A 16672-nucleotide genomic window follows, 5' to 3' on the forward strand; every position below is an offset into this window, starting at 1 on the left:
ATTAAAATGCCATCTTCAAAGCTTGTTCAAAGTCAGTTAAAACTTTACTATGAAAATGAAGGTTATAAGGATATTCCAGTATGGATTACACCATGTTCAGCATTTATGAGATACATTAAATCGTATCCAATTGTTGGAACTGTAACAGAGACAATGGAAAAGAAAAAAGGTTTCACCAATAGATTCTTATCAACTAGTGAAACCAAAGCATCAGTTTCAGTCGGATTCTTTGGTTGTGAATCATCGATGGAAGTTACAAGTGGTTATGAATATGAAGACACTGTTACATCTGAAGAAACTAGAAGTTGGAGTCAAACTTTAAATGAAGGTTCTTATATTGTTTATCAAAACGTTTTAGTTTATGCTTATATAATCTATGGTGGTAGTTATAAACCATACATTGATCAAATGAATAAATTTAATCCTGGATTAAATATCAAATTCTTTAGAGAAGATAAATGTATCTTTTTTGTACCAATTAATCGTGATGATGCCTTCACTCTTCGTTATCAAGATAATACATGGGATCCAGTTGAATATGATGTTTTAATTGATTACTTGGGTCAAAATCAAGATAAATGGTTTTCTGGTGGTTTACCATGAAAATAATAATAATAATAATAATAATAATTATATAAATTACATAAAGGTTTCACTATTGGTGTTTTAATCCTGGTATAAATAAAATTCTAAAAATAAAAAATAAAAAACTATATAAAAATTAACTTTTTTTTTTTTTTTTTTAATTTAAACACATTTTTTTTATTAATTTATTTAAAATTTTAGTTAACTTCAACAAAAAGTTTACAAAAAAAAAAAAAAAAAAAAAAAAAAAATCAACTCCAACAAGACTCTAATGAAGGAGAAATTGCCAATCAATAAAAGAGAAAAATCAAATACCTAGATAACGTAATCACTATTCAACCTTGATTCTAAAAATGTTTTTAATAATATAATAAAAATATAATAAAGATAAAAAAAAAAAAAAAAAAAAAAAAAAAAATTTTACATATACATAAAAATTTATTTGTTTTTACTATTTAATTAATAAACTTCTACAAAAAGTATACCTTCTTTACAAATAAATTCAATTTTTTAATTTTTAACCAATTTTGACCACTTTTACTCGATTTTTTGGGCTTTTTGACTAATTCTGGCCAAACTTATTCAATTTTAGGTGCAAGGAAGAATCCTAAAAAGCCTAAATCGTCTATTTTGTATTCAACAACAACTGGGATACCTTCAGACATTGAAAGAGTAACCATTGGTGAGAGTGGAGTAGCTTTGGTAAAGTTTGAAAGGAATTTTAAGGCAAAGTTAAGGACGACTGGTTCTTTTGATTCAATGACGGTAGCTTGTTCGGCTGGGACATCAGAGTCAGAGGTTGGTTTAATGGTAATGTTACCAGAACCTGAATCACCTGAAACAGAGAATTTAACACCTTCTTTATTGGCACTAATGGTAACAATTTCACCAATGATGGAGAGATCTCTACAAATTCTTTGGAGTTCAGCTGATGGCATCTTAATAACTGCAGAGTAATCTGATTTACGGATACTATATTGTTCATTCTTAATATCGATTAATTTAATTTCAAAATCACTAACTCTATCATTCTCTTTTATTTTTTTTTTATTTTTAAAAAATGTTAATACTTGTTTTTTTTATTTTTTTTATTTTTTTTAAAAAAGATACATACTTGGTGATTCGAAAACAAAAGTAACGGTATCAGATTCATTATCACGAGCTCTAATGGTGAGGGTATCATCATTACCAGCACATTTGAGAATCTTTGAGAGTGAAACTAGACTTAAACCGAGGGATAATGATCTGTCACAGTTGTAAGTTTCAAAACCTTCATTACGTAAAACTAAATTGATTAAAGTGACATGAGTACCATCCATAGCTTGTAATGAGATACCTTCTGGACTACAATCAAAGTTGGCTGACTCTACTAAATCTTTGATACTTTCTAAAATCTTCTTAAGAAGTGATGCTTGTAATAAACGGGCTTCAAACATTTTATAAGTTGATGTTGGTTGTTGGGTTGGTGTGGATTAAATGTTGTTATTTTGAAACTAACTAAAATAAAAAAAAAAAAATAAAAATAAAAAAAGTTTTTGAAAAAAAAAAAAAAAAAAAAAAAAAAAAAAAAAAATTTGAAAAAATAATGAAATTTTAAAAATTTGGCCCTGAGGTAATTTTAAAAAAATGGAGGTAAATTAATTGGTTGTTTTTTTTTTTTTCAACTGTTTCAAATAGATATTTTTTGTTTTATTGTTTTTTTTTTCATTTATATATTTTTATTTTTACATTTTTATTTTTTTATTATTTCTATTTATATATTTTTTTATTTTTTTTTTCTTAGAATTACATCAATTTATTTAATTATTTATTTTAATAGAAATTTATTTTTATTTTTTAATTTTATTTATTTTTTTTTTTTTTTTTTTTTTTTTAATTACATCAAAATTTTATGTTTCAAATAAAAATTAAAATTAAAAAAAAAAAAAAAAAATTAAAAGATGCCTTTTCAATATTGTAAAGAAAAAAAAACAATTAAAAATTAAATTTGGTAATAAAAACTATTTTTTTGGAATTTTTGACCTTTAGAGTAAGTGATTTTTTTTTTTTTTTTTTTTTTAAAAAATTGAATCTTTTATTTTCTATTAAAATTAACAAAATAAAAAAATAAACAATTTAATTTTGTTAAAATTATTAGAAAAAATTGCTTATAATAAGGTTGTAAGTTTTTTTTTAATAATTTTTTTAATTTTTTTTTTTTTTTTTTGGTTTTGATCACAAATTAATTTCATCTAAAAAAAAAAGTATTATAAATAAATAAAAAACAAAAAAAAAGAATGGATCCAGAATCATTTGGTTTAGATAAAACAGCAATTGAAATTTGTAATAGTTATATGCCAGTATTAGATATCGAACCAAGATTAATTAGAGAAGGTTTTAAATCATTATATGATATTCAAAAGAAACATATTAGTAAAACCAAACAATATCAATTAAATAAAGAGAATGGTGGTAGTTTAATGGATGTTCATTTCTTTTATCCAAATGGTTATGAACAAAATCCAGTCGACCATAAATATAAAGCGATATTTTATATTCACGGTGGTGGTTTTATGGTTGACGGTATTAAAAAATTACCAAGAGAAATTAGTGATAGAACAAATTCAATTTTAATTTATCCAGATTATGGATTAACACCAGAGTTTAAATATCCATTAGGTTTAAAACAATGCTACCAATTATTCACAGATATAATGAATGGCAATTTCAACCCATTCAATGATTTAATCAATGATTCAATTTCAATAGTTGGTGAGAGTTCAGGTGGAAATTTCGCACTTTCTCTACCATTAATGTTAAAATTAAATAATTCAACATTTTTTAAGAAAATTTCAAAAGTTTTAGTATACTATCCAATTACAGATTGCAATTTTGAAACACCATCCTATAATAGATTCTCAGAGAAATTCTATTTAACAAAGGAAGGTATGAAATGGTGTTGGAATCATTATACAAATAATGATTCCGAGAGGGATGAAATCACTTGTTGTCCATTGAAAGCCACAATCGATCAATTAAAAGATTTTCCAGAAACTTTGGTTATCACTGCTGAAACCGATGTCTTAAGTTCTGAAGGTGAACAATTTGGTTTAAAATTATCAAATGCAAATGTTAAAGTTTCAGTTTTAAGAATTTTAAAAACAATTCATGGTTTCGTTTCACTTGACCAAACAAATGATAGTATCGCTTGTAGAGTTGGTATGGATTTATCAATGAACTTTTTAAATAATATCTCAAATAGTTCAATTATTAATGAAAATAATAATAAAACTTTATTACAATTAGTTTAAAAAATAAATAAATAAATAAAAATATATATTATAAAATAAATAAATATTTATATATATATATAATCCAATGATATTACTTGTTTATTTAAATAAAAATAATACTATTTTAAATAATAATAATTATTATTATTATTATTATTTAATTTGTAATTGTACCAGTTCTACATTCATTATTAATACATGGATTACCACCACAATCTCTGGTATAATAGTCACAAATGTTTGAACTTAAATCACAAGAATAAGTTTCACAGAAATTGTTTCTATTGCATTGAGAATCAGTCCTACATGGTACTTTAACTGAACATTCGATTGGTTCATGATAACAACCATATAACATTGAACAAAAATCAGCTGTACAAGGGTCTTTATTTAAAATTAAATTTTAATGTTAGAAAAAAAAAATCTAAATATTAAATTTAAAATTCTTAATTAAAAATACTTACTATTATCATCACAATTCATTGGTCTATATTCACATCCTTTTTCACCACAAGTATCAAGTGTACATGCATCATAATCTGAACAACGAGTTTCATAATGATAACAATCTCCACGGAAATCACAAAAATCAACTGTACAAGGATCTGTTTTGGTTTTTTATTTTTATTTTCATTTTTATAATTAATTAATAAATAATTAATAATTTTGAAAAAAATATTAAAATTTTTATAATAAAAATAAATTTACATACTATTATCGTTACATTTTTGTTCACATGATTGAGTTGGTTCTGGGGGATTTACTGGTGTGTTCACACAACCATATGGACCACAACTATCAATTGTATTATTATTTCCATCATTACAAGTATCAGCAATTTGATAACAACTTCCAGTATTTTCATCACAATGATTGGTATGACAAATATCAACATTACTTTGTGGGCATTTACTTGTTTCAAAACAACCAAACATTGGAGAACAACCAAAAACTTTACAATTTGTATTCATACTTGAACAATTTAATTTTTTACAATTATATAGTGGAGCACCTTTTACAATTGTTAATGTTAAATAAATAATTAAATATAAAATTTTTGTCATTTTTTTTTTTTTTTTAATATATATTTTTTTTTTTTTATATTTTATTATAAAAATATACAAATATTTGATTGTTTGGAAATTATTTAATTAATTTAACAAAACTATTTTTTTTTTTTATAGAAAATTTTTTTTTTTTATTTTTACAAAATTAAAAAAATTTAAAAAAAAATGTTTATTTAATTTATTTATTGATTGCTAGTTTTTAAATAAAAAAAAATATACATTTGTTTAAACTAGATGACCGATTCTATTTTTAGAGAAAATAATGAAAACCAAGGTGTTTTTTTTTTTTTTGTTAAACCACAAAAAAAAAAAAAAAAAAAAAAAACAAAGGCATAATATATTGGGATAATAGGTTTAAAAACAAGTGGGTACCATGAATGATAAATTTCAATTTTGATACCATCACCTTTTTAAAAAAAAAATAATAAAGTGCTATAATAAACCAAGTTTTTAATTTAAAAAAAAAAAAATTTTAAAGTTGATGATTTATATTATATTTATTCTTGAGTTTTTATAAAAATTATATTTCTCTCTTAAACATTTGAATCTACATCTAATTCAAAATCTTTATTATTATTTTGTTGACTTTGTTTCTTTTCAATTTCTTTTTTCTCTTCAATTTCTTTTTTCTCTTCAATTTCTTTTTTTTTTTCTTTTTTTTCTTTTTCTTTTTCTTCAGTATTATTTTCAATTTCACTATTATCATTAATTTTTAATAAATCTAAATTATGACCACGATGATTATTTTTACCAACAACACAATTATAGCAAGCTTTTTCTTTACAATCTTCACAAAATAATAATAATTCTTGAGATGGATGATGATAACAAAATTTATTATCTTTATCAATATTATCATTATAAATATTTTTTGAATCTTTTTTTGGAGGTGATATTCTAATAACAAGTTTCATTAAATAATAAAATCCAATTTGAATAATTCCAGAAACACAACCACTAAAATTTGAAATTGATATAAAATTATCTTTTAAAAAAACACCATATAAACCAAATGCAACACCTGCTAAAATTGATGTTATTGATAATGGTAATGATAATGATCCTGTTGTTCTTTGTTTAAACATTGGATACTATTTTTTTTTTTTTTTTTTTATTATTATATAATAATATATATTAATAAATCAAATAATATATATTAATAAATTAAATAATAAAATAATAAAAAATAATTTGAATAAAAAAATAATAATAATAATATAATTTAAATTAATAATTACAAAATTTAAAACTGGTGAAAAAAAGAATGCAACTAATAAAATTGAAGTTGCCCAACCAAGAATTTTTTGATGCATATCTTTTGGTGCTTGAAAAACCACAATTGCAACAAATGAAACTAAAACTATTAGTTCAATCATTAATGAAACCATAACTTTTCTTTTTACTGCTAAATCTTTACAAGCACTAATAAAAATTAAAATAAAAGCTAAATCGAATAACATTCCAAATGTATTCACTGGTACAATACCTTCAATATCACATATCATTGAATATACAACCCACATCATTGCTTGACTTTTAATTGATTTAAAAATTCCAGTAAGTATTATATTATTATTTTATTTAAATTTTAAAAAAATAAATAAATAAATAAAAAATAAAATAATAATAAAACTTACCCAATCATAAAAACAAATGGATAAATATTAAATTGTCCAACATCTCTTGTTTTCTCAATTTTATAAAAATATGGACTTTTATTTTAATTAAATTTTTATATTAAAATGAAAAAAAAAAAAAGGTGTTAATTATTTATTTTTTGAATACGAAACTCTAAACTTCAAAAAATACCTACACATTTGATAATACTATACACGCTATAAAAACATTTCCTAAAATTTGTGTGGCTAATATTTCTGGTGAATTTGGACCTGCCATAATTTATTTTTTTTTTTTTTAATACTAAAATATAATTATATCCAAATTGAAAAAAAAAAAAAAAAAAAAAAAAGATAAAAAAAAAAATCAAAACAAAAATAATACTGCTTTTGCAATTAAAAGAACTAAAGCCAATGTGATTCGGTGAAAAAAAAAAAAAAAAAAAAAAAAAAAAAAAAAAAATTGTGAAAATAAAAATGAAAATAAAAATAAAAAAACCCCCTCGTTTTGGGAGATCAAAAAAAAAAAAAAAAATCCAGGAAATCTTATTTTAAAAAAATAAATAATTTTAAAAAAAAAAAAGCAAAATTTATTATTTAATTAAATTAACAAAAACAAATAAAATTTTATATTTTTAAAAAAAAAAAAAAAAAAAAAAAAAGGAAGAAAAAATAAAAAATAATTAATGAGGTGTCAAAGTGAATTCATAGAAGGCTGGGAAAAAAAATTAATCCAGATGGGACTTGACCAACCCACCTTAAAAAATATCTTTTTTTTTTTTTTTTTTTTTTAACCAAAATTTAATTAATTTCCATTCATTTTTTGTAGTTGTTTTTTTATTTTGAAGAACAATGAGTAGATAATAAATGTTATATACAAAAAATAGATTTTTATAAAAAAAAATAAACTTTGTAGTTTTTTTTTTTTTTTTAAAAAAATATTTAATTTTATTTATTTTTAGTATAGAAACCCAGAGCTCTCAAAAAATAAAAGAGTTCAAAATTGGTTATTTTAAAAAAAAAAAAAAAAAAAAAAATTTCCAATTTAATCAGATCAATTTTTTTAGTTTTTTTTTTTTTTTAAAAAAATCTATTATATATATGAATATAAAAAAAATCGATTGTTAATAAAAAAACAGAATGATTGCATTCATTTTTATTTTTTATATCATTTTGTTTATTTCAGAGTAATCTTTTTTTTAGTTTTTTTTTTTTAGGTTTTTTTTTTTTTTTTTTTTTTTTTTTATTTTTAAATTATTATAGTTGTTTCATTTTCTAAATATTCTAAAATATCTTTTCTAACAATATTTTAGTATTCATGTTCGTGGCCATCACTATCACTATGATTATCATCACCAAAATTATTTTCATTAAAGTCCTCATCACTATCACAACAACTTCTATTAAATAATCAAATCAACAATTTGCTGTATCAATATAAATATTAGATTTAAATAAAATTAAATTTATATTTGCATTACTCTATCTAATTGAATTTGGTTCCGTTGATAATTTGAATTTTAATAATGACAACCGATTCAAAAAATTATTTTTTTTTTTTTTTTTTTTTTTTTTTAATTAAAAAAAATTATATTTTTAAATTTTATAATAGTTAATTTCATTATAATAAAACCGATAATCACAAATATAATTAAAATCCAAATCAATAATAACAAATATAATTAAAATTTAAATAAAACCAAAATCTGAACAGCCAGGCTTTTTTTTCTTTTTTATGTATTTTCAGAAAATAATTATCGTTGACTTTTTCATCAACTATTTTTCCGATGCCAAAAAAAAAATTATTTCAAATAAATCACCACTACCAGGCTTCTTGAACGATGGATTTATTTTTTTTTTTTTTTTCTTTTTTTTTTTTTATTTGCATTCTTTTTTTTCCGAGCTAGTTCTTTTGGAAAAAAGATTTATTTTAATAAAAGTGAAGCAAAACAAATTATTTTCCAAACTGTTGTGATTTTATACAAAAACGCATGTTGAATTCGAAAAAAAAAAAAAAAAAAAATTAAAAAAATGGTATAACCAAACCTATAAAATTTAAAATTTTCACATCTCGTCTTTTAACACACAAAATCTTTTTAACCAGATTTTTTTTCTTTTTCTTTTTTTTTTTTCTTTTTTTTCTTTTTTATTTTTTTATTTTTTATTTACGAACGGCACAACTTAGTGAAAATAATAAAAAAAAAAAAAAAAAAAAAAAAAAAATTTTAAAATAATAAAATTTTATTTATTTAATAAAATAAAAATGGATTTATTATTTTTTAAAGTTTATCAAAACCAATATTTAAGGGTAAAAATATTTGGTGAAATAAAGAAAGAAAATGTTTTATTAAACTATCAAACTTATAATTATTATGAGATTACATTAGATGTTATTATCAATAATAAAAATCAAAACTTATTACAAGAGAAAGTAAAGGATCATATTAAACATCTCGATGATAATAGTAGAGAACCATTGGAGAAATATTTTTTTCATGTCGATATTAAAAAATTAATACAATGGAAGGATTTAGATTTTGAAATCTTTAAATTAATCTTATCAATGAAATCAGTTCATTCACATTTATCCAATCAAAATTTAAAAGATTTAATGGATTATTATCAATTAATAGTTATTAAAAATGGTAAAAACATGGAAATGTTGAATTTATTTTTAAATGATTTTATTATTCCAACATTAGATAAAGAAACATTTTCACAAAACAAAAGAAGAAAATTGGAAAATAATCAACAACAACAACATCAATCTTATCTACAAAGTGAACATCCATTTTTGGGTGATTATTCAAATTTTTGGTCTCGAGTGTTGGAATCAAGTGAATATGGATATGCTGAGAATTTCACAAAAATGTCAATGGATATGTTTACATATTTATTTGTAAATGAAGGGAATAGAACTGCAGGAGATCGTCACGATTCAAGAGAATTTTATTTAAAGATAGCCTCTCATTCCTTAGACAATTACATTGGTGTTGAAATGTCAGATGAAGCTTTATATATGGCAACGGCATTCTTTTGTTTTGCACTGTATACACCACACGATCTCTCTACTTTAATAAATAAATCAATTGAATTAAACAATTTAAAAATGGTTAAATATTTAATTTCAATGTTCTCAGTTAAAATAAGTTCTGGTCAAATCCATAGATACCCTGAACAACTTTTATTTATATTTGGTTATTATATTCCAATTGGAATAATCAAACAGTTTACCATTGATATCAATAAATTCAACTCTAGTGATATTTTATTTCCACTTTATCAAGTTTTAATTGAATCGGTTTTTGTTGATGAAAAATATTTCCAGAATTATAATTCCACAATCCGTGTCAGAGGTCCAAGATATTTTCAATATGCTTTGGATTCGATAGAAAGAAATAACGCTCCCCTATCACAAATTAATTCAAACATTATTTGCTCATATGAATGTATTGAAAATACCGACTCCATATTATTGTCAAACGAATTAATGCAGAGGGATTATTATAAATCAAGAGTACTAAATGAAAATCCAAATATCTTCTGTAGGTATTTAGAAAAGTTTAGTTTCGACCCTCGAAGATTATTTATAATCATTAGTCTTGGTTATGAAACAATGGTATCTACTGTGTTCAATAAAACCCTTGTCATGTCACCATCTGCTGATGTTCAACTTTCTCGAGAATATCGTATCTTTTTCTCGGAAGTATTTAGAGAATCCATGTCAATTGACAACGATGACAATTGGAAGCAATACCTCTTTGAGTTATCTTTGCCAGCTACCAATAATATATTCTCCGCAAAAAACCTCTCCTCTTCAATATTATGTCGAATAATGGGTCCAATAACCAATCCACCAAAAGATAGAACTAAAAGAGCTTTGTTTTTATTCCATCTATCAAGGATTAAAAATTTCAATGAAACAAGAAATTTAGGACTTGAGGTTTCCCTTTCATCAGACAATACATTCTCTAAAAACTCCATCGGTTTTTTAGCAGATGATCGAGAATTTAAAGATGATTTTTGTTCTTGCCTCTATTTAGTTTCCCAACACTTTTTTAATTATCATTTAAATTCTGAAAAGGAAATCCATAAAGCTCAGAGAATCCCAGAAAGAGATAGATCCAAATCAATTGCAGAAACTGAAAGAGCAGACCCTTCACCGCCTAATATGATTCGTGTTAAAAAGCTACTTGGTTTCCTTACACATTTATTCGAATATCGACCTTCACTAGACGAAACAGTCCATTCATCCAATGATGGTGATGGTGATGGTGATGGTGATGGTGATGGTGATGGTGATGGTGATGGTGATGGTGATGGTGATGGTGATGGTGATGGTGATGGTGATGGTGATGGTGATGGTGATGGTGATGGTGATGGTGATGGTGATGGTGATGGTGATGGTAATGTTGATGGTGATGTTGATGGTGATGATGGTGATGGTGATTGTTATGATGATGATTATGATGATGGTGATGGTGATGGTGATGGCTATGATGATTATGATGATGAAGATTCTACCGATCTTTTGTTTGTTGGTGACGACCAAAATGCAAATATTCTAAATGAAACCTCAAATCAAGAATTGGCCAAATATCCAATGGGTTAAAAAAATTACTTTTTATTAAATTGGGGGCGACTATAATTTGTTTTGGACAGATAATAAAGGTCCTCATATTACAATTGATTTTAAAACTGATGGTGAAAAATTAATCCATTAAAAGTTTACGATTATACAATTTAAATTGCTTTAATATTTACATAAATAATAAATAAATAAAAATTTTAAAAATATATATAATTTGATTTTTATTTTTTTTTATTTTCAGTCTTTTTCTTTTTATTTTTTTTTTATTTATTTTTTTTTTTTATTTATTTGTTTTTTATAATTATTAATTTATCTTATTAGTTTACCAATATAAGACATTTTGAAAACTTTAAAATCAAAGTTTGAATTCATTTTAACGATACCAGTATTTTCATCAGTAAGAATGAAAAGATTACCACTTTGACCACATAATTTACCTTTAACAATGACGACACGATCTTTTTTAGCTGGTGGAACCAAATTGAGTTGAGATTGTGAAACATTATCAATTACTTCTTTGGTGTCTAACATTTCAACTCTAACGGTTGAATCAGAGAGATTATCTAAAACTACGGCATGTTTACCAGAATCCTTAAAGACTACTTCAATCTTTGTACCAGACCAATATTGTGGTTCAACTTCTTCGTCATGATCTTCACTTGAGTTTGGAGTTGCGGGTGTTTGTGGATTATGTGGTGTGTATGGTGATGAAGGAATTTCATGTGGTGTATAATTTGACATATAGGATGGTGTTGGATTTGGATCATTACCATAACCCATTGAAGGAGTGGAACGATCATATGGTGTATAGTTTGGATCACTTCTATTGGAACCATCCAATGGGGTATTTGGTGTGTAAGGTGAGTACAAACTATAATTTGTACCTGGTGTAGTACCACTGCTATAATCGTTTCCATTATGGCTACCACTATCTCTACCACCACCACTACTACTATTATTATTACTACTACTACCGCTACCACTACCACTACTACTACTTGATGAAAAGTAATCCGATGATTCACGCATACTCCAAGGATCTGAATGACTTGAACGAGCAGGTGTATTCATACGCATTGGAGTTTGAGAAGGATCTTCACGCATTGGTGTTCTACTGGCATTGTAAAGTTGATCCCAATCATTGGTTTGTTGTTGTTGCATTTGTTGACGTTCATTTGGTAAGGCGATATCGGTTTTTAAAACATTAATTTTTTTTGAATTGGTTTGAAGTTCAACTTGAACCATGGTATCTGTACATTCTTTAACAATACCAACATATCCTTTCCAAGATCCTTTCTTAATGGTAACCACTTTATGAAGTGGTGAATCTTCTCTACCACGACCACCTCTACCTCTACCTGAATTATTATAACCACCTCTACCTCCACCTCTACCACCTTGTGAAGAGTGCTGTTGTTGTTGCTGCTGCTGCTGTTGTTGTTGTTGTTGTTGTATATTAGATTGTTTATTTTTATTACCACCCAAAAGTGAACAATATTGAGTTCTTACTACAAATACACCACCATTCTCAAATATATCTTTACTTTTTATGAATAAAAAGTTTCTAGATATGTGAAGAATTGTACCCTGTTTACCTTTGTAAGCTCCATCCACCACTTCAATTAAATCACCAGAGGTGATTGTGTTATGATGTGCATCCAATGTTGTGAATGATTTATTTCTTCTCTTATTTCCAACCTCTTGTAATTTAACTGTGCTAACATTTGAACTCTCATCCAAAACCTTGAATGAATCTCTTTCCACTTTTATAATAACACCCACTTTATGTGGTCCAATTTGAACTAAATCATGTAATTCATAATTACCCAACTCTAAACGACCAGTTGCTACTTCTGTACACTCTTGTAAATCTTGAGGTTTAACTTTAATCTCTGACATTGTCAAATCTGATAATAAAACGACCTGTAAATCATCTACTCTTAACACCATACCTGTTTCACCTTCATATCTACCTCCAATTGCTTTAACATGATCACCAACTTTAAAATATTTTTGTAGTTCATATGGTTTGAATGCAAATAAATCCTAAAAAAAAAAATATTAAAAAAAAAAATATTAAAAAAAAAAAATTAAGAGTTAATATAAAATCCATATAAAATTTTAAATAAATAATAAATCATTTTTACCTTAATTTGTTCATCAATTGGTAAAATTAAAACTCTATCTTCTTCAACAGACTCTACAATTGCCATTAAATTTTTAAGATCACCTTGAATAACTTTTACAGTATCACCTTTTGCAAAATGAGTTGATTTTGTTTGAAGACGTGGTAAAATTGGAACAGAGGAAATTTCTGCTGAAATATTTTCAATTGGTTGACCTTCTTCATCCATTTGAACTTCACCTCTATCTTGAAACTTTTGTAACTCCTCTAATGATGGTACAACACCATCGATATTCACTGATGCTACTCTAAAAACTTTATGAAGGAAACCATCTTTATATTTGTCACCATTTAGAATATAGAATAAACCACTTAGGGTAGTTGATTGATTGAGTGGTATTTTCATTTTCTCCACCTCATCGGGATTGAAAAATCTAGCTTGAGGACGAGTTCTTTTTCTCTTTGGTGTTGCAACAGCTTTATCTATTCCATTACTACCGCCAGTTCCACTACTACCTCCTCCACCACCACCTCCACCTCCACTATTATTAATATTATTTTTATTATTATTATTAATATTATTATTATTAATATTATTATTATTTGGATTATTATTATTATTTGGATTATTATTATTTGGATTATTTTTATTATTGTTATTATTATTATTTTTATTATTATTATTTGGATTATTATTATTATTATTTTTATTATTATTATTATTCTTATTATTATCATTTGGATTATTATTATTTGGATTATTATTATTTGGATTATTTGGATTATTATTATTTGGACTATTATTATTTGGATTATTATTATTATTATTTTTATTTTTATTATTATTATTCGCCTTATTTTCTTTTTCTTGTAATGATTGTGCTATAGATGGTAAATCTAAACGTGGAATCAATTTAACTGTGACACGTGATTTTGATGGATCATAAGAGATGATTTGACCAATATCGGCCTTATATTTTCCTAATCTAATACGAACCCAACCACCCTTTTGAAGGTCGACATTCTTTTTGTTGGCAGAAATTACTTCTATGATATCTTTGAGTGGTGTGATGACTGGTGTGAATGAAACCAATGATGTCATACCTTTAATGGCCTGTCTAACGTGAACCTCTCTTTCTGCCTCTACATAAACGTAACCCGATAGATGATGTGGTGCCATAACCGATTTAATGAGTACATGATCGTTTGGATTATTGCTGTTTCTATTGTTTAACATCTTTTGCATCATTGATGCAACGAATAGTTTCTCTTCACCAACACGGCATTTCAAACGCCAATAACTTTGTTTTGGTAAATCCTCATCATAATCGCCTTCATCATCATCATATCCATAATCTTCATTGTCTGCATACTTTTGTACCTTTTGAAGTATATTACTTAATCCATTATCTCTTTCCCTTAATGAACTATAGGCTTCTCTATCTTTTTTCATTTGTTCACTACTAAGTTGTTCGAAACCATCTTCGGCTTCACCTTCATCCTCTTCATAATCATCCTCTGCATCATCTGCTTCTGCTTCTTCTTCAAAAAAATCATTCTTTGATTTCTTGGAACTTCTCCTTGATGACTCTTCATCTTCTTCACTATCATCATATTCTTCTTCTTCATCATCAAAATTTTCTTCTTCTTCATCATAATTTTCATCATCTGAATGTGCCATTTTTTATTATTTTATAATAAAATTTTTATTATTATTATTTTTATTTTTATTATTATTATTTATTATTATTATTATTATTATTATTATTATTATTATTATTATTTTTTTTATTACTATTTATTATTATTATTATTATACTATTATTTTATTATTATCTCCTTGTATATTATAGGATTTAAAATTTCTATTTTAAATCCTAATTTTTTTTTTTTTTTTTTTTTTTTTTTTTTTTTTTTTTTTTTTTTTGTGGGTAAATATAAATTTATTATTAAAACTTTTTTTTTTTTTTTTTTTTTTTTCTCTCCTTTCTAATTCTTCTTATAACTATATATTTGTATACACGCTTTGTTGCTTGATTTTTAGCAAAATGAAATGAGTTTGGTAAATAATTTCAAAAATATAAAAAAATTAAAAAAAAAAAAATTAAAAATAAAAAAAAAATTAAAAAAAATTTCAAAAAAAAAAAAAAAATTTTTTTTTTTTTTTTATATTATCAAATTCATTTATGGCATGGCAGAGATATTTGATACAGCGCTAAAAATAAAAATAAAAAAAAATAAAATAAAAAAAATAAAAAAAAAAATAAAAAAAAATTAAGCCAAAAAAAAAAAAAATAATAAAAAAATTATAGATATATATATATTTTTTTTTTTTTTTTTTTTTTTTTTTTTTGAACGTATAAAAATAAAAAAAAAAAAAAAAAATAAAAAAAAATTAAAAATATAAAAAAATAATAATAATAAAAAACTAATAAACCAATTTTATTTATTTTACATTTCTTTTTATTTATTTAAAATTTTTTTTTTTTTTTTTTTTTTTTTTTTAATAATATTAAATTTAAGAAATAAATTTAAACCTTTTTCAACCACATGTTGTTGGTGGGGTTTTATTATTATTTTTAAATAAAGTTTGATAAGATTCAATAGTTTTCTTGAATTCAACTTCATTATTTTGACATTGATAAATTTTTGCAATATCCAAAATGAGATCAGCTAAATGAATGAAATCATTACCATGTATTTGTTTCCAGATTGCCAAGGATGCATTATATAATTGAATGGATTTATCATAATCAGTGGTGGTAATATAAAAATAACCCAATCCCAACAATGCAGCTGCTAATTCTTCTTGGTTTTTATTTTTCTCTGCTGCCTCTAAAGCCTTTGTTAATTTTTCACCTGCAACTTTTTGATTTTTTCCAATTGATTGCATACCAGTAATCATTAATAGTGTTGCTGTGCTTGGAATTGGTGTATTCTCTCTTGAACCTTCATCAATTTTAGATAATTTCTCTAATAATCTAACAGGTGATAATATACTTGGTTTATTATATTGTGGTGTTGAGGTTGGTGTTGGTGTTGGTGTATTATTTGTTGTTGACATTTTATTAAATTTATTTTCCTATTATTTTTTATATATTGAATAATTTATTTTTATTAAATATTATATTTATTGTGTGTGAGAAATTTAATTTTTTTTTTTTTTTTTTTTAATGAAAATTAAAAAAAAAAAAAAAAAAAGAAAAAAAAAAAAAATTAAAAAAAAAAAACAACCCAATTTTTTTTTTTTTTTTTTCTATTTTAAGGTTATGAAATTAATAGCATATCATTGATTAATATTCTAAGTAAAAAATAAAAATAAAATAATAATGATAATTAAAAATTAAAATAAAACCAATATAGTTAATTTAAAAAAATGTTTATAAAAATAAAAATAAAAAAAAATAATATAAAAA

At 23.8% G+C, this 16672-nt stretch overlaps 8 protein-coding genes across 8 annotated transcripts in view; 3 read left to right on the forward strand and 5 right to left on the reverse strand.

Annotated features, from left to right (window-relative positions):
- The window catches only part of smlA (hypothetical protein), a gene marked incomplete at both ends in the record, with an annotated part of 852 nt that extends 249 nt beyond the window's left edge, over window positions 1-603 (forward strand). The window contains one exon of the mRNA XM_632024.1: window positions 1-603. This exon is cut by the window's left edge and continues 249 nt beyond it. Coding sequence (XP_637116.1) covers window positions 1-603 — 603 coding nt within the window.
- A 560-nt stretch (window positions 604-1163) lies between these two features.
- pcna (proliferating cell nuclear antigen) lies at window positions 1164-2021 on the reverse strand (the record flags this gene model as incomplete). The annotated part of the gene is made up of 2 exons (XM_632025.1): window positions 1164-1618; window positions 1700-2021. 2 exons carry the CDS (start codon window positions 2019-2021, stop codon window positions 1164-1166), a joined length of 777 nt encoding a protein of 258 aa, XP_637117.1.
- Window positions 2022-2861: 840 nt separating this feature from the next.
- DDB_G0287609 (alpha/beta hydrolase fold-3 domain-containing protein) lies at window positions 2862-3875 on the forward strand (the record flags this gene model as incomplete). The annotated part of the gene is made up of 1 exon (XM_632026.1): window positions 2862-3875. The coding sequence occupies one exon, from the start codon at window positions 2862-2864 to the stop codon at window positions 3873-3875; it is 1014 nt and encodes a 337-aa protein (XP_637118.1).
- Window positions 3876-4014: 139 nt separating this feature from the next.
- Window positions 4015-4921, reverse strand: DDB_G0287611 (hypothetical protein; the record flags this gene model as incomplete). The annotated part of the gene is made up of 3 exons (XM_632027.1): window positions 4015-4241; window positions 4322-4462; window positions 4570-4921. 3 exons carry the CDS (start codon window positions 4919-4921, stop codon window positions 4015-4017), a joined length of 720 nt encoding a protein of 239 aa, XP_637119.1.
- A 536-nt stretch (window positions 4922-5457) lies between these two features.
- On the reverse strand, window positions 5458-6820 carry DDB_G0287613 (hypothetical protein; the record flags this gene model as incomplete). Its single annotated transcript, XM_632028.1, has 4 exons — window positions 5458-6015; window positions 6163-6457; window positions 6562-6636; window positions 6738-6820. The coding sequence occupies 4 exons, from the start codon at window positions 6818-6820 to the stop codon at window positions 5458-5460; spliced, it is 1011 nt and encodes a 336-aa protein (XP_637120.1).
- A 1983-nt stretch (window positions 6821-8803) lies between these two features.
- On the forward strand, window positions 8804-11152 carry DDB_G0287615 (hypothetical protein; the record flags this gene model as incomplete). Its single annotated transcript, XM_632029.1, has 1 exon — window positions 8804-11152. The coding sequence occupies one exon, from the start codon at window positions 8804-8806 to the stop codon at window positions 11150-11152; it is 2349 nt and encodes a 782-aa protein (XP_637121.1).
- Window positions 11153-11440: 288 nt separating this feature from the next.
- Window positions 11441-14937, reverse strand: spt5 (transcription initiation factor Spt5; the record flags this gene model as incomplete). Its single annotated transcript, XM_632030.1, has 2 exons — window positions 11441-13177; window positions 13279-14937. The coding sequence occupies 2 exons, from the start codon at window positions 14935-14937 to the stop codon at window positions 11441-11443; spliced, it is 3396 nt and encodes a 1131-aa protein (XP_637122.1).
- An 861-nt stretch (window positions 14938-15798) lies between these two features.
- On the reverse strand, window positions 15799-16320 carry DDB_G0287663 (hypothetical protein; the record flags this gene model as incomplete). The annotated part of the gene is made up of 1 exon (XM_632031.1): window positions 15799-16320. The coding sequence occupies one exon, from the start codon at window positions 16318-16320 to the stop codon at window positions 15799-15801; it is 522 nt and encodes a 173-aa protein (XP_637123.1).
- Window positions 16321-16672: the final 352 nt, after the last annotated feature.

The sequence above is a fragment of the Dictyostelium discoideum genome (genome assembly GCF_000004695.1).
Source record: "Dictyostelium discoideum AX4 chromosome 5 chromosome, whole genome shotgun sequence".
Classification (NCBI taxonomy): domain Eukaryota; phylum Evosea; class Eumycetozoa; order Dictyosteliales; family Dictyosteliaceae; genus Dictyostelium; species Dictyostelium discoideum.